Here is a 24,326-nt window from a genome sequence, read left to right on the forward strand (position 1 = left end):
ATTAATTCACTCTGACATTATATCATAACCACTGGGTCAGAACGGGTCTTCCTGATTTTCTGTATTCCTACCCTGTTTCGCCTCTCTCTATTCCAAAGCCTGCATATATATTCATTCCATCCAACTTGGGAAGTAGATATATATAAGCTTGGAAGTGGTGTTGGATATACATATATTTTTCCTACTATACATGTGTATTATTTCTCTAGTATAAAAGTATAATTAAAAATCACTAAGTCTTTAGGGAATTATGCATTTAAGTGAATAGATACATATGTCCTTAAGCTTTTTCTACCAGCAATGCAAATCAGCTATTTGCAAAAAAAAAAAAAAGCTAAGCAAGCAGAAAGTGAGGACAAATGATTCCCACAGAAATAAAGAAACAACAAAAATCACCCAAGTATGATGGTTTCCAGCAGTAAAGTAAGTGGGATGGTAAACTTCCTGAGTACAGTGAACATCGGCAGGCTGTCAGAAGAAAATTCAAGTGATACATTAGATCCCAAGTTTTTGTTTATAACATGCCTTTGCAGACTGAATATACAGAATTAATATAATTCTCACATATAGCATTAGCCAGTCACACTGAAGAAAATGAAATGAAAGGCTGTAGAGAAAGTTTACCGATGAAGGCATGTGTCCCACCCAAGTTTGAGCCCCAGCATCACATGGGAGGTGACAGCACTGGGGCAAGATCTGGGGCTATGGTGTCTTTCCCACTCTCTCAGCCTTTCTCTTTCTATGTGCATGGGAAAAAATAAAAAACAGCCTGGAGAAGAAAAGAAAGGGAGTGATGATTAATTTTGTGCCACTTCACTTTTCTTTTTTTTTTTTTTTTTGCAATCTAAAATATCCTATCCAAGCACTACAAAGATTGTGCTAAAACTAGTATATAATGTGAACCAAGACATCCCTCGGGTAAATCTAGTTGAGACTATGTATAATCAATCATAAATAGCTCTACATTTGCGCTTAATTGGTTTTTGTTGGGAAACTTATCCCAAGGTAAAATTCCAGAAGAAAGAAAAGCAACACATTCATTTAACTATCCTTGGAAGAAAACACCAGAGAACTTAAAAACTTAAAAGAAGTATGAGACTTGTACAAGAAAAAAAACTTTTGCGAGCCAGGCGCAGCGGGTTAAGTGCACATGTGCACATGGCGAGATGCACAAGGACAGGCATAGACTGGCTTAAAGATCTCGGTTCAAGCCCCCGGTTCCCAACCTGCAAGGGGATAGCTTCACAAGCGCTGAAGCAAGTCTGCAAGTGTCTATTTTTCTCTCTCCCTCTCTGTCTTCCTCTCCTCTCTCTCCATTTCTCTCTGTCCTATCCAACAACAAAGGCAGCAATAGCAACAATAATAGTAACAACAACAACAATAAACATCAAGGGCAACAGAAGGGGAAAAATGAGTTACAGGGGCTAAACATAGCCCACACAGGCATAAACTGGCAAGTCACAGTGAGTGGGAATGGGCTAGGGAAAATTATAAAAAGTAGGAAGTTCCTGATCTGGGAACACTTCTCTTTAGAAACAGCCTGCTCTCCCTTTCTGAAAAGTATACTGTCTTCAAAGAAACTTACTTTTAATTCTTTTCTAATAAAATGTCTCTTAAAATGCTGCTGGTTGGGGCTGGGCAGTGGGCCAGCTAGTAGAGCTCACGTTACAGTGCATATGGAACTAGGTTCAAGGCCCTGGTCCCCATGACTTCTGCAGGGAAGGGAGAGTGTCATAAGCAATGAAGCAGTGATGCAAATGTCTCTCTACCCCTCTTTCTCTCCCCCTTCCATTCAATTTCTCTCTGCCTCTATTCAAAAATAAATAAATTAAATATTTTTAAAACTTTTTAAAAAAATACTGATGTTTCCTGCACTTGACAAATCTTTCCATTATACATGCGTACAAATCTGAAAGGTCCAGAGGAAGTGTTCCACATTCTCCAGTAACAAATACAACTTTTAACACTGAAAAAGTGACCAGGGTATTTTCAAGCTAAGTCCTAGACATCATGTACAGAAAGCAAAAATTAATGAGAAGCCAACACAAAAAGGCTCCCACAGTCTTGAACTTGGACAATTTTAGCATGAATAGTATTGCTTATATAATGAATAGAAATGCCAAATAAATGAAGCAAATAGATCAAGTGAACGTTATAAAGAACTCAAGTAAACCCATACAAACACACTCAACTAATTTTCATCAAAGAATGAAGCATAATTCAATGGAGAAAGAATATAGTGTTTTCAACAGTCCTCAACCAAACCTTTACAAGCCAAAAAAAAAAAAACCCTGATTACAGACAGATCTCACAATTCTTATGGAAATTAACTCAAGGGGGTCGGGCGGTAGCTCAGCGGGTTAAGAGCTCCTGGTGCAAAGCGCAAGGACCAGCGTAAGGATACTGGTTTGAGCTCCCAGCTCCCCACCTGCAGTCGCTTCACAGGCGGTGAAGCAGGTCTGCAGATGTCTTTCTCTCCCCCTCGTTGTATCCCCACCTGTCTTGATTTCTCTCTTTCCTATCCAACAACAACAACATTAATGGCAACAATAACAATAACGACAACAACAAGGGCAACAAAAACGGGAAAAAAATGGCCTCCAGGAGCAGTGGATTCATAGTGCTGGCACCGAGCTCCAGCAAATAACCCTGAAGGCAAAAAAAAAAAAGAAAAGAAATTAACTCAAAGTGTATCAAATGCCTACAAGTAAAACGTAAACTATAAAGCCACTGGACGGTAACATAGAAGATAATCTAGGTGATCTTCATTTTGAAAATGAGTTTTGTTTTGTTTAAGATAGAGGCAGCGAGCCTGAGCGTGTGAAAGAGAGCACAGTATCAAAGCTTCCTCCATTGTGGTGGGGGCTGGGGTCCAATCCTGGTCACCCACATACTTGGCAATGAATTTTTTGATACATTGCCTATAGCATGATTCATAAAAGGAAAAAAATTATGTAAAACTTCATTAAAATTTAAAGACATCTGTTCTAAAAGGCAGTGTGAAGAGAATGAGAAGTCACAGACTGAGGGGAAGTACTTGCAAACATACTTGTAATTTAATAAAGGACTTGTCCTAAGTAAAAGAAAATTCACAATTTTATAATGACAGTGCAAAACAGAAAAACACCTCTCATAGGCCATCAATGGTGACAAGACATTAATATCTCACATTGAAAATTTATAAATTAAACTTTCATCCTATCTTTCCTGTGTGAAATAGTGGAGAGTATGTACTTAATAAGTATAGACCTTACAGTTGTGAACATGGTTTTGAACTGGGTAGGTCCAGTGATCTATGGATTTTCCATAAATAGAAGATGTAAACTAAAAGTATCAACAGTACAGTAAAATATTATATTTTCTCTGCCTTAAGATTTTTTGAACATTTTTTCTCTAGCTTACTTCACTGTATGACAATATACAGTATCTATCACATTATGTAGTTAAAGGTGAAACTGACTAATTAAATTTTGAGGGTAAAACATTTGAGTCAATGAAGTGATGCTCTAGGATGATAAAAACACCAATAAACTGATCGTATCTGAAAATCTGAACCCAAATCTTATCAAATCACTAGAACCAGTTTGTGAAGCATATGAGAAAAGTACATGGCATGGCATGCTTATAACCATGTATAAGCATTTTTTTTCTTCCTCAGCCTCACTTACTGGTACCTTCTCTTCTGTGAGAAATCTTTCTTTTTCATTTTATTTATTCATTATTGGATAGAAACAGAGAGAAATTGGAGGGGGGAGTTAGAGAGGGAATGAGACAGACAACTGCAGCCCCACTTCACCACTCATGAAGCTTTTCCCCTGCAGGTGGGGATCAGGGACTTGAACCTGGGTCCTTGCACGTTCTAATGTGTATGCTTAACCAGGTGTGCCAGTGCCTGGCCCCTGAGGAACCTTTATAGCTTCCAAGAAGTCCTCACCGTATCTCTTTGGTTATACATACAAAGAAGTGTTGAACAGTATTTATAATACTAAGAACACTACTTACTTGCTTATTCAGAACTGGGTTTTATCTGTGAATAGAAGTAATATACATTCTGCAATGCAACTCAATGTCTTTGATATACTTATTTGAGTCAAACCTGACTTGACTAGATTTCACAGAATGTTCACTGCTTTTATAAATCCATGATGAAATTATAGTTGCATAAAACTTTTTCTGGGTAAATCATACTTTCTCTATTGTGATGTTTACAGGTTTCATATTCTATATCCAGACTTTAACATGCAAAAAAAAAAAAAAAAACTTTTTAAAACATTTCTAAGTGCATTATCAAATTAAACTCAAAAGTCTACCTTTTTTTTTTTTAAGAAGAGGAGCTACTCCTTGCCCTAATCCAACTTTCTAGCCCTTTTCTCTACTCTGACACCATTCTCCATTTTCTCAGACAGTATTTTTATCCAACTTCAAACTAGCTATCAAACTCAAGCAAAACTATCATAATTGTGTGCCCCCAGGAACATGCTTAAGATGGACTTTCTAACTTTCTTCTACCCTAAGATCCCTAATCTCATCTGTTCTGTTCCTACTTTTTGGTTCCTCTTCATTAACCATTTTGTCTCCATTTATGTCCTGCCATCTTCCAAACATGAAGTTGCAGATGCCACCATAACTCCATCCTGACTTCTCTGGGCAGATGACCTCACCAGTGTGGACCGGAACCTTGCCTCTCCAGAGCTCTGGCCCACTGGGAAAGGATAGAAACAGGCTGGAGGTATGGATCGACCTACCAACGTCCACACCCAGCAGAGAAGCAATTACAGAAGCCAGAACTCATACCTTCTGCACCTCAAAAACAACTTTGATTCATACTCCCAGTGGGGGAGAAGTGATAAGAGGAAGAAGATAAGAGGGCTCTGAACTCCAGCTCCATCAGCACCCAAAGAGAGAGGAGGAAAAGGAGAGGGACATAGGGAGGTAGTAATATTCTCATGAATGGCGTGGAAGGGAAGAGAGGATTGGATAAGGAAGAAAAACGGAGCAACTATGTATAAATGTAGACAGATAATTGTAGAGATGATGGCTGGCCCATGTAGTGGCTTGCAGTGAGGAGAGTGGGGATTCAGAACCCTGGTGGTGAGAATGGAGTGGATTTATATCCCTGTTGACATGTAATTTTATAAATCAATATTAAATCACTAATAAATTTGTAAAAGGCTACCTTATTATCTGAAATCATTTTCTTGATATCACTGCCCCTCCAAATGTAACCAAAGTAGTATCTTTAAAAAATGAAACTTCACTTTTACATCATCAGAAGCAAATAAGAACGTCCCATCAACCATTATCTTGCACTCTACCTTAATTTACTTGTACTTGATAATCCACTAATATGGTTTCCAACATAGAGAAGAGGCAGAGGAAATAGCTTCAACAAAAAGAAAGAATATGTAATTAGAATTTCAATAATGCACTTCCCTTCAGATACAAAAACAGTGACATTCACTCCCCATAAGTAAACAAATCATTTTGAATTTCTTTCCCTGAAATACTTGTGAATGTTCTAGAATCCAAAACGTAGTCATGAGCTTCAAGATTTGATCAAAAGAGGTGGACAGTGACATCCACAATCATAGGCTGGGAAAAACTGGGAAGAGAGAGGTAGACAGCATAATAGTTATGCAAAGAGACTCCCATGCCTGAGGCTCCAAAGTTCCAGGTTCAGTCCCCCACATCACCATAAACCAGAGCTAAGCAGTGCTCCGGTAAAAGAAAAAGAAAAATCTGGGTAGCAACAGAAATCTTTACTCTACCCAAAAGGACAGACTGATTTTCTAAAGGAAAGCTTTAAAGAAGTATCTCTCTGGAATGGAGGTCCCTGACTGAACTGGTGTTTAGAGTTAACTTAAGGTTTAGAAGGTTCATGAAAATGTGCAAACTTCTTATGTGTGCATACATACATTTTTCTAGATAAAGACAAGGGTTCATATTTCCTACTGGCATGTCACTAGATAAGAGACCCTTTCAAAAAGGTATATATACTAAGCACAATACTTTGAAGTTATTTTATGTTTTCAAGAGGTCAAAATGATTAAATAGCTACCAAGGATGGATAATACCAAAAGTACTTAAGTTTATTGATATCTAAGCTCTACATTTATTTCCTGGTTGTGAAAAAGAAATATTGTTTTGGACATGCAGAAGAATAAACAAGCAAAATATAAGAGATAGTTTTTCATAAATAAAATGTATTCTTCTTAGGTTTTTAGGTACTGAAAAGACTTCATTAGCTCCATTCTCACATGTAATTCAAAATAAAAGCAATATTGTTTCTAATTTCTGGTGATGGCATGCTAGATTAGTTGTCCCAATCCTCTACTGAAAACATTTTAAATTGCTAGATATAATAATTTGTAATCATCATAAAACATTTTAAAAAAACTGGTAAAATGGTGAGAAACCTCTTGGTCAAAGAAGGGAGAACAGAAACCCTGAAGGAAATAGTAAAACACTAGAGAACAGCAAAAATGCACCTTCAGAGTTCTGCAGAACTTCACCATCTATATGGGAAAAGCTTCTGGTGGGAGGGCAGTGCTGTAGGTGTCTCTTTCTCTCTCCATGTCTATCTCCCCCTTCCCTCTTGGGGCCTTGAACCTGGGTCATGTGCATGACAAAGCAGACAATAGTCACACTACTGGCAAGGCTTTCTATAAAGCATAGTAGTTAAGACTATGAGTAATTGTGCAGAAAACAGAAAGCACAAGTAGACAAATGAAATGACATGGAAATCCCAGAAACAGCTTCAAGCATCTATGAACAACAGTGCCGTAATATAAGCGGCACAGCATTAAAGATTTTTTTTTTTTCCTCCAGGGTTATTGCCGGGGCTTGATGCCACCACTACAAATCTGCTGCTCCTGGTGGCCAATTTCTTTTTTTTGTCCATTTTATTGGATGGGACACAGAAATTGACAGGAAGTGAGAGAGAGAGAGAGAGAGAGAGAGAGATATACAGTCATCTGAAGACCTTCACTACGTCCCTCTGCAAGTGGGGAGCAGGGGCTCGACCCCAGAGCCTTCAGCAAGTCTTTGGTTTGGCACTAGGTTCCCTTAACCGGGTGTACCAACTACTGCCCCTCCCCATTTTGTGGAGCCAGGACCTCGTGCACACACACTTTCATCACTCCTAGAATATATTTTTATTCATATGGAGAGACAGAGAGACAGAGACAGAGATTAAAAGGGGCACCAGTGTACTCCCATAGGGTACCAGGCACAAACCTGGGCGGCTCATGGCAAGATACACATCTAGCCCAGTGAGCTAAAGGATAAACTTTTCCTTTTTTAAGTGCTCTGTTAGGGAAATAATAATGAGGTTAAATGAGGCAATGAGGGTGAACCTTATTCCAACAGGATTAGTGTCCTTATAAGGAGAAAAGATACCAGGAGTGTGTGTACACGTACACACACACACACACACACACACACACACACACACACACACACGGTGGGGATAGCACAACAGCTTTGCAAAAAAGATTCTCATGCCTAAGGCTCCAACCCAGTTCAATCCCCCACACCACCATATAAGCCAGAGCTGATTAGTGTTCTGGTTTAAAATAAATAAATAAATAAACAGAAGAAAAGGCTGTCTAAAGTCAAAGAGAAAACTCTCACAAAAAAATGAGCCTTTCTGGAACCTTCATCTGGGAACTTCCTGCTTCCAGAACTAAGAGAAAGTAAATTTCTGCTACTTAAGAAACCCAGTCTCCTGGCCCTGGAAATGTCTACCCTACACAAGCATAAAGCACAGTGTGTGTAAAAATGGACAGTGTCAAATTGATTTGCAACTCTATAATATTTTTACCTCCAGGGTTATCGCTGGGGCTCGGTTCCTGCACTACAAATCCACTGCTCCTAGTAGCCATTTTAGTGGGCAAGACAGAGAGAAATTGATAGAGGAGGGAGAGGTAGAGAGGGAGAGAGAAAGACACCTGCAGACCTGCTTCGCTGCTCAGAGAGCCTCCTGCTGCAGGGGCGGAGCAGGGGTTCAATCCTGGATCCTTGCAAGTCCTTGCACTTAGTACCGTGTGCTTCACTGGATGCACCACCACCCGGCCCTTTCACACCTTCTGTCATAGCTATATGTAATTTTCTCTTTTTAAACATTAGCTTATGGGGGGGAGCAAAAAAAGATTAGCTTATTTGCTTTTATCTTAGAGAGATCCACACAGAGAAAGATACTGAAAGAAACCAGAGTAGTATCTAGCTCTGGATTAGTGATGGCCACTGAATGTGGGACTTCTAGGTCTCAGGAATCTAACCCTGTACTCTCACATGTTGAATTCTCTCCACAACCCCAAGGATTTTCACCACCTACCTTTACAGGAATTTTCTTGTCAAAATCAGGGAAGTGAATTATTTGGTTAAGCTTAGACACATACAGTATCATTATGGTAGCTGCCATCTAGAAAAGAGAGAGAAACTTTAGCAAAATGTCTGAAAAGATGGTTTGAAGTCTGTAACAAAGACATGAAAAGAGAACAGATGTATTAAACACAAATGCACATCCCCCCAAAAAATTAATTTTCTAGGTCCTCACCACCAACCTTCTCACTGCCCAACCCCCCCAAAAAAAATACCTCTGATTCCTTAGAAAACAGAATACGCAATTTATTAGGACAGCCATAACAGAGTACCACAAACTGGATTTTTTTCCTTTTTAAAATATGATTTGTTGATTTATATTAATTCAGAGAGAGAGAGAGAACTAGTGCATTACTTTGTTATGTGTGATACTGGAATCAAGCTCTATACTTCTTGCCTGCAAGTCGAGCGCTCTACCCGCCACTTCTCTGAGCATAATCTTCTCCAGTTCCATCCACTTTATCCTCAAGAACACAATTTTTTTAAGATTTTATTTATTTATTAATGATAAATATAGGAGGAGAGAGAGAAAGAACCAGACATCACTCTGGTACATGTGCTGCCGGGGATTGAACTCAGGACCTCATGCTTGAGAGTCCTATGCTTTATCCATTGTACTACCTCCCGGACCACAACACAAATTTTAAAAAATTTTTCTAGCCCAAGTTTTTTCATGATTCATACCATGTGTGATTAACCCAATATGCCACCACCTGCCCCCCTTGCCCTCCGTGCCCCAATTCTTTTTTTTACTTTTTATTTTTCTAGCCCCTAAATTAGAGACGACCCAAATTCCCATAAACAGTAAAAGGGATAAGTAAACTGTAGTATTTTCATACAGTGAAAATAAAAGAATAGTCACAAACAACAATGTAGATGAATTTGACTATCAGAATAATGAGGGGTGCACGATGGTGGAAAGAGTCACAGTTGGGGCTAAGAGTGTTGTGCAGACACCTATCACAAGGAAAGGGAAAATGGTGTTGATTTGACAACAACTGTACTGTAAACCAAGTTCAGAGACATGCAAGCATCTTTTCTATATAATCCAACATTTGTGTAACACAGGAGAAAAATTGAAAGAAAAAAACCAAATTTTTTAAATTTAAAATTAAAGTCTTAAAATTTTAAATTTTTTAAATTTTTATTTAATGTACTGGATAGAGACAGCCAGAAATTGAGAGGGCAGGGGTGGGGAGAGAAAGAGAGGAAGAGAGACAGACAGACACCTGAAGCCCTGCTTCACCACTTGCAAAGCCATCCCTCTGAAGGTGTGGATCGGGGCTTTGAACCCAGGTCCTTGCACATTGTAACATGTATGCTCAACCAGGTGCACCACCACCGAAGAAAGCAAAATTTAAAAAGATGTTAAAATCTAGCCAGTACTACAACAATGCCTCATTCAAGTCTTATTAATTTAGAACATACCAGATATTGAATATATAAGTACTCCAGACTATTATGAAACAAAAAGTATTTAATGTTATCTTCTATGAAAATTTCAGAATTTATTCAGTTGTCTCCAGAATACTTGGATCTCTGATTTATGGTGGTGCTAGGGATTGAACCTTAAGCTTCGGAGTCTCAGGCATGAAAGTTTTTTGCATAACCATTATCATATCTCCTTAGCCCATACATTTTTTAGATGTATTTATTTATGGGAGGGGGGGTGGAAGAGACTAAACCAGAACATCATCTTGGGACTTACAGTGCCAGAGAAGCATAGTATATATTTCTAGCCTTAAAGAAATATAATTACTGTGGTCTGGGAGGTGGCACAGGGGATAAAATGTTGAATTCTCAAGCATGAGGTCCTGAGTTCAATTCCTGGCAGCACAAGTACCAGAATGATGTCTAGTGTCCTCTCTTTGTCTCTCTCTCTCTCTTCAGAAAAGGCTAAATGAGATCAGTCTGAAAGCCTATCCAACTTCATCAATGTTATACTTGAAAGCAAAACTCACAAACTGCAGGCAGCAAACCGCAAGCATATTTTGTCTGGTCCATAAAAGGTTCTGTAAAAATTTGCATTGCGGGGGTCGGGCGGTAGTGCAGCGGATTAAGCACACATAGTGCAAAGCACAAGGACCAGTAAGGATCCTGGTTCAAGCCCCCGGCTCCCAACCTGCAGTGTGTGTGTGTGTGTGTGGGGGGTCACTTCACAAGCACTGAAGCAGGTCTACAGGTGTCTGTCTGTCTCTCCCCTCTCTGTCTCCCCTCCTCTCTCCATGTCTCTCTCTACTATCGAACAAACAGCAATGACAACAATGATAGTAATGAAAACAACAAGTGTAACAAGAGCAACAAAATGGGAAAAATGGCCTCCAGGTGTAGTGGATTCATAGTGCTGGCACCAAGCCCCAACAATAACCCTGGAAGCAATAAATAAATAAATAAATAAATAAATAAATAAATAAATAAATAAATTGGATCTGTTGCCAGCATTTACAAATTGGGAAGAGCTGGAAGATGACTCAGTGAGGAGAGTAGATGTCTCCCCTGCGTGAGGTCCTGGATTCAGGCCTCAGCACCAGATGGGAACGCCAATGACAACACAAATTGGAAAATTTTATGTACAAATTTGAATGTCCTGCTTCTGTTGAAAAACTCTCTGGAGTTCAAATAACAAGAATATAGTGGGTCATTCATTGTTCATGGTCCCAAAACTTTTCCTCTCAGGTACAGTGACTTAAACTATTGATATTGTTCACAGTTCAACAGGTGTGTGGCTATGTACTGTGCAGCTGTCTAGCCTCTGCCCATTCATTTGGTAACAAAGATTTCCCAGTTCACTGGACCTTTGTTACATAGTAGTTAAACTGAAGAAACTTCAAAGAGGTAGTTGTTTGTTTGTTTGTTTTTTCCTACAAATACAACTGTTCCAAAACAATAGAATGACATAAATTCTGTCTCATATTTTGCTGCTTCCCCAAAGAGGTCATGACTTTTGGGGAGGAGCCCACTGGTGGAATACCCTTATAAATCATAGTCTTAGAGATACTCAAAATACCATCATGTATACTGTTGGTTATCAAGAATTTAATTAATTTTTTTCACTTGAAGTTTTTTTTTTCCACTTACCTGTCCAATTCCAAGAAAAATTGGTGATGGGAAACTACAAAAAACAGAGAATGTAAAAAAAAAAAAAAAAAAAAAAAAGAGTTAGCAATGCTAAACATTCTATGCTACTGTAATGGAAAATGAAAAGAGTACAGGCCTGGCCTGTTACTTTTATCAGTCTCAGACGATGAAGACCACCAAGTTATTGTACTTTTCATTCGCTTATTTTTCATTTTTTAACTGGTCATTGGCAAACTTAGCAATTTTAAGAAGACTTCTGTTTAAGTCTTAAAAGAGACTGTCGGAGTTGGACCATGGTCCACCTGATAAAGCACACACATTACAATGGGCAAGGGCTCTGGTTCAAACCTTGGTCCCCACCTGCAGGAAGTTTCACAAGTGCTGTGGGTGTCTCTCTCTTTTCCACCTTCCCTCTCGATTTCTGTCTCTATCCAATAAATAAATAAGTAAATATGTTAAGTAGACTACAACTACACAACAACACAGCAACACAACACATAACACACAACAACTACATAATTACACAACACAGCAACACAACAGCACAACTACAAAAATACACAACTGCACAACTAAACAACACAACTACACAACACAACAACACCACTACACAACTACATAACACAACTACACAACAACATAACTACACGACTACACAACATAACTACACAACACAACTATGCAACAACACAACTACACAACAAAACAACTACACAACTACACAAAAAAACAACTACACAACACAACTATACAAAAACACAACTACACAACAACACACAATAACACAACTACACAAAAACACAACTACACAACACAACACCACTACACAACCACACAACACAAACACAACCACACAACAACACAACTACACAAACACAACACAATGACACAACTATATAACCACACAAGACAACTACACAACTACACAACACAACTACACAACTATATAACACAACACAACTATGCAACACCACTATACTACACAACAACACTACACTACCCCACTACCCCACAACCCCACAACCCCACTACCCCACTACCCCACAACACAACTATACAACTGGTGTGGTGTGAGGTGGTGTAGTGTGGGGTGGGGTGGTGCGGGGTGGTTTTTTGTGGTTGTATGGTTTGGTTGTGTCGTGTGGTGTGATTGTGTGGTGTGGTCCTGTAGTGTGGTGTGGTGTGTGGTGTGGTCGTATGGTGTGTTCGTGTCATGTTTTGGTCGTGTGGTGTGGTCGTGTCATGAGGTGTGGTTGTGTCATGTGGTGTGGTCGTGTGGTGTGGTGTGGTGTGGTCGTGTTGTCGTGTGGTGTGGTGTGGTGTGGTCGTGTGGTCGTGTGGTGTGGTGAGGTCGTGTGGTTGTGTCGTGTGGTGTGTTCATGTCTTATGGTTTGGTCCTGTTCTGTTAGCACATTTAACAATGGCCTGTCAAAGGACCCATCAGTAAAGACTACTAAGGCTGTCAGAATCAGCTGAGATTTTATTATCTTTGGAAAAACAAAAACATTGTTAAGTCACACATAAGCTGAAATTGGGCTACATATAGGGGATTTTTTATTTTTTAAAAAAGTTTTCACCATATGAAAGGTTGGTTTTTCATGTGAAGGCTTGACACTGCTGTAGTCTTTCATATGTGGCCAGCAAGATATACCCAAGGCCAGGAAAAAATATTAAAATTGATAATCTAATGACTTAGAATTTGTTTAAATATATTTATATAATTTTGGAAGGCCTTTTTAACAAAAAAGTGATTATTATCTCTTTAGTATGATTTTAAAATCATGTAAACAATGTAAGCATAATATTAGAACTTAGTTTAATGTTAGGATCATAGTACTTTACTCATTATAAAAATCATCACAAGTCTATTTTAACACCTGTTTATATTTTTTTATCTAGCTATAGATTATTTTTTTATATAACACCCCAAGAGTGGCTATGAGCAAGGGTGGATACAGAACTTTATTATATTTTACCTTTAGAACTTTGATATGGCAATTTAAAAGACTAGAGAAAACCTCATAGTTTAAATGTTTAAAATCTTTTTTTACACCATCTTAAAATAACATCTTTAGGCTAATTTTGTTTAATGACGATTTATTTAATAAAAAGCTTTGGAGGCAAAAAGCCAAAATTTTCTGGAATCACCATGTGGAAGAGGAGGCTTCTGCTTTCAGGGCCCATAGGTGGATCAAAAGTGCCCTACAGAGAGGTGTAAAAAAAAAAAAAAAAAACTTAAAAAAAAAACCTAAAAAAAAAAAAATTAAAATTAAAAAAAACTTAAAAAATATAAAAAACTTTTAAAAATCTTTAAAAAACTTTTAAAAATTTTAAAAATCTTTAAAAAACTTTAAAAAATAAAAAAACTTAAAAAACATAAAAAACTTAAAAAAATAAAAAAACAAAAAAGAAAAAACTTAAAAAAATAAAAAAACAAAAAACTTAAAAAATAAAAAAACTAAAAAAACATAAAAAAATAAAAAAACTTTAAAAAAGAAATGAAATGAAATAAATAAATAAAAACATTGGGAGTCGGGTGGTAGCGCAGCGGGTTAAGCGCAGGTGGCTCAAAGCGCAAAGACCCGCCTAAGAATCCCGGTTCGAGCCCCCGGCTCCCCACCCGCAGGGGAGTCGCTTCATAGGCGGTGAAGCAGGTCTGCAGGTGTCTGTCTTTCTCTCCCCCTCTGTCTTCCCCTCCTCTCTCCATTTCTCTCTATCCTATCTAACAACGAGGACATCAATAACAACAATAACTACAGCAACAATAAAGAAAAAAAAAGTAAAAAAAAAAAAATGGAGCTGGGAGAAGCTCTTCAGAGATGAAGAGGTGGAGTTTCACAGGAACAAAACACTCCAATTTTAGCAGACAGGGCATACAGTAGGCTTCATATAATGGCATATTTTTTAAAATTTCCTTCTGTCGCCCTTGTTTTATTGTTGTAGCTACTGATGTCGTCGTTGAATAGGATAGAGAGAAATGGAGAGAGGAGGGGAAGACAAAGAGGGAGAGAGAAAGATAGACACCTGCAGACCTGCTTCACCGCTTGTGAAACGACTCCCCTGCAGGTGAGGAGCCGGGGGCTCCTCTGGTTAAGCGCCATCTGGCTTAACCCACTGCGCTACCACCTGACTCCCGGTTTTTGTTTTCTCAAATAAAATATCAGAGAAGTAGACTGGAGGTTGAGTGGTTTCAGGAAGAAAGACAAAGCCTGAAAAAAATCATTTCAAAGGCGGAGGGTAGGATAGCATAATGGTTATGCAAACAGACTCTCATGCCTGAGGCTCCAAAGTCTCAGGTTAAGTCCCCCGCATCACCATAAGCCATAGCTGAACAGTGCTCTGGTTAAATAAAAAATAAATAAATAAAATAAAAAGGAAAACAAGCCCCCAAATAAACTAGCAGGTAGTAAGAAAAGCCAGCTGAGGTTCGTGATCATCAGCTTACTCCTGTTTGTCCCACAACTAGTTGCTCAGGGACTGAGGGAAAGACACAGATAGTGTGTCCTGTCAGAGAAGTGTTGGACAAAATGGCAGAGGTAAGGAGTCAGACGGTTCTTTGCTGGACCAGGGGGGAAGGGATGTCTGGAAGATGGATCCAGCTCAGAATATCCAGGAGGTAGTGCAGGGCATGGACATCCAGCAGAAACTGCAGTGGTATGCCACTCTGTACACAGTGACCATGGGAAGCCAGGTGGAGCAGTGTCGGAGAGAGACCCACTGTGGTAGCTTCATAGATGGATTCTGAGTTCCCCACACCTGATGCACGTCCAAGTGGAAAAGAAGACCTGCCTCTAAATGAGTCGCAGACATCCCCAAGTCACTAGAGAGGAGGGGGAGGAAGCGGTAATTCAGTCTCCACGGAGCATGAGCGCTCTGGATAGAGGAGGACCCAAGCCAACTCGTGGCTATACCCACATAAGACCAAGATCCAGTCCCATCCCGGGGGAAGAAGGGAGCAACACCTTCAGGAAAGAGCAGACTTATCAAAGTAAAATAAAATTAAGTCTTTTATTACTGTTATTAGTAGTAATATTCATATCAATATAGACTTCCAGTTTCTGCCACTAGAAATTGATTCAATAGTGTTTGCAAAAACTTCTTAAGTAATTCACACTACAAAGTTGGCTGGGGGACTGGGGCGGTAGCACAGCGGGTTAAGGATCCCGGTTTGAGCCCCCAGGGAGTCGCTTCACAAGCGGTGAAGCAGGTCTGCAGGTGTCTATCTTTCTCTCCCCCTCTTCTCTTTATTTCTCTCTGTCCTATCCAACAACAACAATAAAACAACAAGGGCAACAAAAGAGAATAAATAAATATTAAAAAAAAAAAAGAGTTGGCCAGGAGCCCACTGTGCTGAACGATCCCAAATAGCTGGGATGGCTTAAAAAAAGGAAACACACACAGGGTGAGGGGAGACAGCATAGTGCTTATGCGAAAGAATTTCTTTCATGCTTGAGGCTCCAAAGTCCCAGTCCCAGTCCCACCATAAGCCAGATCTGAGCAGCACACTAGTCTCTGTCTCTCTCTCAAATAAAATGTAGAGAAATTTTAAAAATAGCATGGGCCTCATTTCACAATTGTTAAGAAAACTGGAGAAAATTTTTAAAAGGAGAAGAAACATAGCAAATACCAAGCAAAAACTAGTTGAACTGAATATAACTAAGTTCTACATTGTTAACAAGCACATTTAGTAAAGTATCATATGGCACAGAGACTCACATTAGAGGAACGCCAAAATAGCTCACTTGGAACTATGGTGTTATGATCTCTCCTCCTTTTTTCTAAAAAGAGAGACTCCACCTGCAGGGGAGTCGCTTCACAAGCGGTGAAGCAGGTCTGCAGGTGTCTGTCTTTCTCTTCCCCTCTCTGTCTTCCCCTCCTCTCTCCATTTCTCTCTGTCCTGCTCAACAACAACAGCAATAACAACAATAATAACTACAATAATAAAGCAACAAGAGCAGCAAAAGGGAATAAATAAATATTTAAAAGAGAGAGAGAGAGAGAGCGTAGCATTAAGATGGCAACAAAAAAAAACAAACTAAAAATTCAGTCGGGGGTCGGGTGGTAGCAGCGGGTTAAGCACACATGACATGAAGCACAAGGACCCACATAAGGATTGCAGTTTGAGCCCCCGGCCCCCCACCTGCAGGAGGGTCGCTTCACAGGCAGTGAAGTAGGTCTGCAGGTGTCTGTCTTTCTCTTCCCCTCTATGTCTTCCCCTCCTCTCTTCATTTCTCTCTGTCCTGTTCAACAGCAACAGCAATGACAACAATAACAGTGGCAACAAAAATGGGAAAAATGGCCTCCAGGAGCAGTGGACTCATAGTGCAAGCATCGAGCCCTAGCAATAACCTTGGAGGCAAAAAAAATTATAGTCCACCTTGGCAAACCTCCCCAACCTCAAAAGATAACCAAATGACCACCCACTCTTAAGACAGCCCTCACCCCAACATACACTTTCTTCAAAGACCTCAGTCATGTAAATCTGGCAAAACAATGAACTATGACCATTGATCACTCTTGTACTCTTAACTAGAAACAATCTTCTCCAATGAACTACATTCCCATGACCCAGAGAATTAGGTAATTGGGGAAAAAAAAGCCCTTCCTTCTATCCTACATCACAACATTCTACCTTCAAACATCTAATGCTTAGATTAAATTTCTTTTTTTTATATTTATTTATTTATTCCCTTTTGTTGCCCTTGTTAAGATTAAATTTCTGGGGTTAGTTGTTAAAACAAATCACCCCACCGTTCCTCCCCTTGAAAACGTGCTCCTAGAGCATTTGGAGGTTAGAGAGTGAACAATGATATTTGAACAGGGATCTCCAATAGGATGATATATTACATTACGGAAATGTGAAGTGTTTACCCATACAGGTTTTTGTCTTTCTGAAATAAAAACTTGCTTTCCTCCTCAATGATGGAACTTAACATTTTAAAGATGGCAATGCCAGAGTATGAGATATCTCACATAATTCTTCCTGATTGAGCAGTGTCCTTCAGTCTCTTTCTTTCCTTTTCTTTTATTTCTTTATTTTGATAGGACAGATAGAAATTGAGAGGGGAGGAGGAAATAAAAGGGGAGAGAAAGGGAGTTGGGCAGTAGCGCAGCAGGTTAAGCGTACGTGGCGCAAAGCACAAGGGCCAACATAAGGATTGGGGTTGGAGCCCCCCCCCCCCCGCACCCCACACTTCACAGGCGGTGAAGCAGGGGAGTCACTTCACAGGCGGTGAAGCAGGTCTGCAGGTGTCTGTCTTTCTCTCTCCCTCTCTGTCTTCCCCTCTTCTCTCCATTTCTCTCTGACCTAACGACAACATCAATAACAACAGTAATAACTACAACAACAATAAAAAACAACAAGGGCAACAAAAGGGAAAATAAATAAATATTTTTAAAAAATTAAAAATAGAAGGGAAGAGAAAGAAAGACAGCTGCAGACCTGCTTCACAGCTCATGAATCATCCACCCTGCAGCTGGGGAGCAGGGGTTCAAACCAGGATCCTTATGCATCTTAATGTGTTGCTGCACCATCACCCGGCAACCCTTCCACCCTCCCCCCCAATTTCTAAGCATCTAACTAGTGTTTATTAATCCCTGATCGCAACAAGAAGGCAAGTGTTTTTAGAGACACCACTGCTTATGAACAGTGAACACACTGCTGATTCAAGAGCAGAAAGCAAAGGCTTTTTTTTTTTTTTTTCTCCAGGGCTATTGCTGAGGCTAGGTGCCTGCACTAGAATTCCACTGCTCATGGCAGCTAAGTTTTTGTGTTTGTTTGTTTTCATGTTATTGAGTAGGACAGAGAGAAACTGAGAGAGGAGGAGAGAGGGAGAGGGAGAGGAAGAGGGAAAGGGAGAAAGACACCTGCAGACCTGCATCACCACTTGTGAAGCACACCCCCCCAAGGTTATCTTCAAGTTTCATTCAGACATAATTGCCCGTCACTTTCAAACAAGCTCATGAATAGCACTCTCAGGTTTTTTTCAACCATAGTTATCTGTTATTTTTTATTAGTGACTTTATATTGATTTACAAAACTGTAAGATATTAAAGGGGTACAATTCCCTAACTTTCCCACCACCAGAGCTCTGTGTCCTCACCCCCTCCATTGGAAACTGCAGTAATTCTGCCTGGTTTGCAGATATGGGTTGGTTTTTCTGTCTATAACTATATATCTATATATTTTTGCCCATATTTTTTCTATTCTTTTTTCAGTCATTTTTTTTCCTTTAATTTTACTTATTTATTTTTTAATATTTTATTTATTTATTTTCCTTTTCTGTTACCCTTGTTTTTATCATTGTTGTGGTTATTATTATTGCCGTTACATATGTTGTTGTTGCCAGATAGGACAGAGAGAAATGGAGAGAGGAGGGGAAGACAGAGAAGGGGAGAGAAAGACACACACCTGCAGACCTGCTTCACCGCCTGTGAAGACCCCCCTGCAGGCGGTGAGCCAGGGGCTCCAACTGGGATCCTTACGGTGGTCCTTGAGTTTCGCGCCATGTGCACTTCACCCGCTACGCTCTAGCCTGACCCCCAATTTTACTAATTTACTACTGAGTAGAGACAGAGAGAATGAGAGGAGCAGGGGAGATAGAGAAAGCAACAGAGAGAGACCTCCTGCAATTCTGCGTTACCATTCGTGAAGCTTTCCCTCTGCAGGTGAGGACCAGGGGCTTGCACCCAGGTCCTTGTGCACTATATTGTGTGTGCCTAACCAGGTGCGCCACCACCTGGCCCCTATTATTTATTTTTCTAAGGTCCTGCCTCCACTTCCTTTTTTAAATCACACCTACAGCAATTACTACTACTGAGTATACTTCCTTTTTTTTTTTTTTTTCCTTCTCTCAAATAAGAGAAACAGTGCCTGGCTTCCTCTGGTGACTTCCTGATTTCCTTTCAGTTATGATATAAAAACAAAATTCCTGGTGACAAGCTCTTTGGATCCTGGTGGAATTAGGATTCAGAGCCCTCTGGTGATCTCCTCCTCTCATTTCTCCCTCTCTGGAAGTACGGACCAAAATTCTTTAGGGGTTGCAGAAAGTGGGAGTTTTGACTTCTGTTAACTGCTTCTCTGCTAGACATGGGCGTTAGCAGGTCGATCCATACACCCAGTCTGTTTCTATTTTTCCCTAGTGGGGTAGGGCTCTGGAGATCAACTATAGTGATTTACATGTTCCTTTTCTTTCATTACGTTGCAGGGTACACTTTAAATGATCCAACTTTAGGTGCATGTTCATTCCGATTTTTTGAAACAGTCTCTGTTTCCCATGGATACCAGCAAACACGCTGCAACACACTGGTAGAGCTCTGGCAGAAATGACTCAACAGGTAAAATATTGAGACTGCAGATGCTGGAGGTTTCTGGTTTGATCCACAGGCCCATGTGTGCCAGAGTGGTACTAGTCTTGTGTCTCTGTTTTTCCTGTCTCTTGTGAATCAGTCTCTCTGCATATCTCCCTCCGCCCCCACGCCGCTCCCTCTCTTTCATCTTAAGCAAAATATATATATATATATATTTGCTACTAGGACTATCACTAGGGATTGGTGCCTGAAGGACTCCACCATTTCCTAGAGGCAAATTTGTTTTCTTTTCCTTTAATAGTGGTGACAGACAGAGAAGGAAGGAGGGAGAAAGGGAACACTGGTCTACCATTAATGAAACGTCATTCCTGTAGATGGAGACCAGGAGATTGAATCCAGGTCCTTGCATATGACATGTGTGAGCGCCACCAAGTACACCACCACCCAGTCCACAAATAAATATTTCTTTAAAAGACTATCAATCAGGGGGCCGGGTGGTAGTGCAGTGGGTTAAGTGCAAATGGCATGAAGCACAAGGACCTGCTCAAGGATCCCAGTTCAAGCCCACAGCTCCTCACCTGCAGGGGGATCATTTCACAAGCAGTAAAGCTGGTCAGTAGGTGTCTATCTTTCTCTCCCCCCTCTGTCTTTCCCTCCTCTCTCGATTTCTCTTTGTCCTATCCAACAACAGCAATGGCAACAACAACAAGGGCAACAAAATAGGAGAAATGGCCTCCAGGAGCAGTGGATTCATAATGCAGGCACCCAGCAATAACGCTGAAGGCAAAATAAATAAACAAATAAATAAATGATACTATCAATCAGTTGTAAGGTCACCAAAAATATCACAAAGGCCTCACTTCCCTCCACTGCTACCCCTAACTCAACCCAAGTACTCTCTCAGAATTACCTAGAATATAACTGTTTCCTAGCTCTGCTCCCTGCTTCCAGTGCCACTAATTGTCCACCTAACTCCCAGTCAAATCAGTCTTTCTAATCACACAAGTATATTGTGTCACTCCCCATGTTAAAAGCTTCCATCAGATTTCAAGTTGCATGCCCACCAAAACTTAAATTATTGATCACGCTCTCCCTACATGTACCCTAGTCCCCCAATATCTGCTGTTGAGTGGTTGGTATCATGTTGTTCCCATCCTTGATTTCTTCCAGTATTTCCCACCTCCTTCAGTGCCCAAATAATGACCACAAAGACCCTACACAGTCTGGCAATTTATGTATCTGGGACCCCAGCCAGTATCATTTCTACTTGGATTCCATATTTCTCCATGCCCACAAATTTCTTTCCCATCTCTCTGTCACTCAGCTGGCTCAAATGGCATCTCCCTAATGAAGCTTCTGTGAGCACACTGACAAGGCAAACTGTCTCACAACTACACTCCCAAACTCCATTCCCTGCTTTATTGTTCCTTCCTTGCCATACAGTGTCATCTGACATAATATGAATTCTACGAGTCTGTTGACCCACTAGAAGGATTCGGTTGATCTTCAGGAGGGCAGGTGCTGATCTGTTTCACTCACTAATGTACCAGCACACTGGCGCTTGATACCGAATGAAGAGTCTGCTTCTGTCTTGCCTGCCGACTTCCCCACTGTCTCTCCTACTTCCCCACATTTGCTCATCCAGTTGCAGCCCTAGTGACCACACAAGCAGTCCAAGTTCATGCTCTTTCTTGGCACATTCCCTTCTGACTGGAATGCTCTAAGCACAACCACCCCACCGAGGTATAGCGCATTATACCTGCAATCACATTCTTTAGGGACTCATTTCTTTCTGTTTCTACCGCTGATGTGGAATCTACAGGAGTTTGAGGCTGTTCACAGCTCTTCCCCCTAGTGCCTTTGACTAGGCTGGCACATAGTAGGTGCTCAGTTAATAACAGCTGGAGCTGTAACCAGAACAACTTATGTGTCACTTCCTCAAGGATGAAAACAGAAGGCTAAAAGCAGAGATCTTTGGGGGTGCTTCATAAAATTCTGATTTTAAACTCTTGTAGCACGATATAGTTTACATTGCCTCAATTATGACAGACAGCTCAAGAAAAGTTCAGGGAATTAACACGGTTGCAACTACCCAACTTTGTATCTGAGAAAACTGCTGACTGAGACTGCCCCCAAAAGGTGCAGGATTTAATAGTGAAGCTGAGTCTAAATCCACCGCACTTTCAGTGTCGCTACAACAAAAACAAAATTAAACAGGATATTCTAGTCCTTATAAGTAGGTTCAAGGAACCACAAATATGCTAGTTTACTGGACACTCCCAAACCAGTTCATCATATTGCATTTCTCTTTGTTTCCCAAGATGACCACGCCGATAATATGGAAATGAACGACAGGATGGGAGGGAGAGTTGTAGATAGCATAGTGGTTCTACAAAGAGACTCTTTTGCTCTCTCTCTCTCTCTCATGTAAAACATTACCTCGTATGGAATAAAATAAATATTTAAAAAGCGATCACCTTCAGAGCACACATTCAGATCACTTGCCGGTGAAACCTGAAGGCAACAGGACGGAGCTCTGGAAGCACAGCCGTGAGTGTCCTGCAGTGCTAAGTAGCGGTGGAGTGAGTGCACTTGCCTTCCAGGGGGCAGGATGACTTTGTTAGCTGGTGGTATGGTTTGCAAAAACCCTACGCAGGTCGGGACGCTGTGAACACGTGGTCAGTGAGCCCAGCACTCCGCCACCGCGGCTGACAAAGTGCTTAATTGGGACAGCCCGCTCCGGGTCCCCGCCCCACCTCAGGACCCGGGCGCGACCGAAGTGCAGAGTGCAGGCGCCGCACCCGGGCCGCCCTTCCTCCCCGCCGGGGCAGCGGAGGTCGGGCGGGTCGGACCCACCAGGCGCGCTAGCGGGAGCGGGAGCGGGAGCCCGAAGGTCCCGGGATAGACGCTTGCTCCCCGTAGCCCCGCCCGGCTCACCCGTAGGTGGTCAGCAGCGCCTTGTTGACCAGCACGATGAGAAAGGAGCAGGTCCCGTAGAAAAGCGCGGACAGCAGCTTGACCGCCCTTGAGGGCATCCGAGCGGAGACCGAGTCCGCGCTCACGCCCTCCGCCGGGCTGCCGGTCGTCATGTCCCGCAGCCGCCCGGCCCGCGCCCGCGCCCGAGCCCGCAACCCTCCCCAGGCTCGCGGAGCTCCGGCCCGGCTCCGCCCGTTCCGTCCCCGCCCCAGACTGGCTCCGAGAGGGCGCCGCCGAAACAGGAAGGGGCCGCGCGCCCAGGACCCGGTGTCATCCAAATCCTCACAAGGACCTGAGCTCCAAACACCTTACAGAGAAGACAGGACTGGGGCTGCAAAGAGAAAACACCCTTCCAGATTGAGCTCCCGGGAAAAAACAATTCAGTTAACTCTTAATAATTTAGCTAAGTATCCTTTACAAGCAGCTTTTTGAGTCCATGATTCGAGTGTTTTGACAGCACGTCCCCCTACAACCAACTCACAGGAAAATATCGAGCATTTTCCATCAATAAAAAAAATGTAACCTTTCTATCCCCCAAGAAAATAAAAATCTCCATCTCGTCCTGATTTCTATTAGGATAAATTAGATTCTTCCTTTCAGGAAGTTTATGTAAATTGTATGAGATGTACTCCTTCAAGATTTTTCACACTCCACCTACTATTTTTTGCAACTGATTCATGTTTAATTGTTGAGGAGTACCAGCATTTGTTTATCTGTTCACCAGCTGCAGGGGTTGTTTCCAGCTCAGAACTATGATTTAAAATGCTTCAATGACTAGTTCACACGTTCTCGTATGAACAAACGTCCTTTCATTCCATTTTTGTGAATAGCTAGGAGTGGAGTGGCTAGGAGTAAAACAACTGCAAATCTCAAGGCTGCTCTGGCCTGTGGGTGCTGTATGGCAGCTTCTCTCCTGAGGGTTCATTTCTACTCCAGATGAATAGTGAAACAGAGTGCCAGACACCTCACAGTAACAATAAACTCTGCTTCCATCGTTTGTGCAGAGGAAAAAATAGTTTATTTAGATATACTGTATAACATGAGAATGGGGGCTTTTGTTCCTTGAATCATTGTTTCCTATCTCATGGCTACTTTCTTTTTTTTTAGTGACTTAATATTGATTTACAAAATTATGAGAAAACGGGTCTAATTCCACACCGTTCCCACAACCAGAATTCTGTCCCCATTCCCTCCTATGGAAACTACAGTAATTCTCCCAAGGTCACAGATATGGGTTGATTATTACTTTCTTTAAAAAATACTTATTTATTCCCCTTTTTATTGTTGTAGTTATTATTGTTGTTGTTATTGCTGTCATCGTTGTTGGGTAGGACAGAGAGAAATGGAGAGAGGAGGGGAAGACAAAGAGGGGAAATGATAGACACCTGCAGACCTGCTTCACTGCCTATGAAGAGACTCCCTTGCCGTGAGGAGCCGGAGGCTCGAACGGGATCCTTACGCCAGTCCTTGCGCTTTCACCCGCTGCGCTACCGCCGTCTATTATTTCTATAGCTATCTATGATCATATATTTCCCCTTTTTTTCCCTTATGGTTCTGCCTTCTCTTCTTTTATTTTATTT

The 24,326-nt window shown here is 41.1% G+C and overlaps 1 protein-coding gene and 1 long non-coding RNA gene across 5 annotated transcripts in view; both read right to left on the bottom strand.

Moving 5' to 3' along the window:
* Positions 1 to 22,926, bottom strand: part of SLC35D2 (solute carrier family 35 member D2) — a 55,090-nt gene extending 32,164 nt beyond the window's left edge. For 3 of the 4 annotated variants that reach the window (XM_060200500.1, XM_007539876.3, XM_060200501.1), the window contains exons 1-5: positions 22,708 to 22,926; positions 11,461 to 11,494; positions 8,336 to 8,422; positions 5,316 to 5,383; positions 397 to 468 (exon numbers count right to left, since the gene is read on the bottom strand). In XM_060200500.1, coding sequence (XP_060056483.1) covers positions 397 to 468; positions 5,316 to 5,383; positions 8,336 to 8,422; positions 11,461 to 11,494; positions 22,708 to 22,859 — 413 coding nt within the window. In that variant the 5' untranslated portion in view covers positions 22,860 to 22,926. Of the gene's footprint in view, positions 1 to 396; positions 469 to 5,315; positions 5,384 to 8,335; positions 8,423 to 11,460; positions 11,495 to 22,247; positions 22,508 to 22,707 lie in introns of those variants that run through there. The other variant, XM_060200503.1, reaches the window with a different exon arrangement.
* The window catches only part of LOC132540935 (uncharacterized), a 148,371-nt gene that overhangs the window by 32,164 nt on the left and 91,881 nt on the right, over positions 1 to 24,326 (bottom strand). The window lies entirely within an intron of this gene.

The sequence above is a fragment of the Erinaceus europaeus genome, chromosome 10 (assembly GCF_950295315.1).
Source record: "Erinaceus europaeus chromosome 10, mEriEur2.1, whole genome shotgun sequence".
NCBI lineage: Eukaryota > Metazoa > Chordata > Mammalia > Eulipotyphla > Erinaceidae > Erinaceus > Erinaceus europaeus.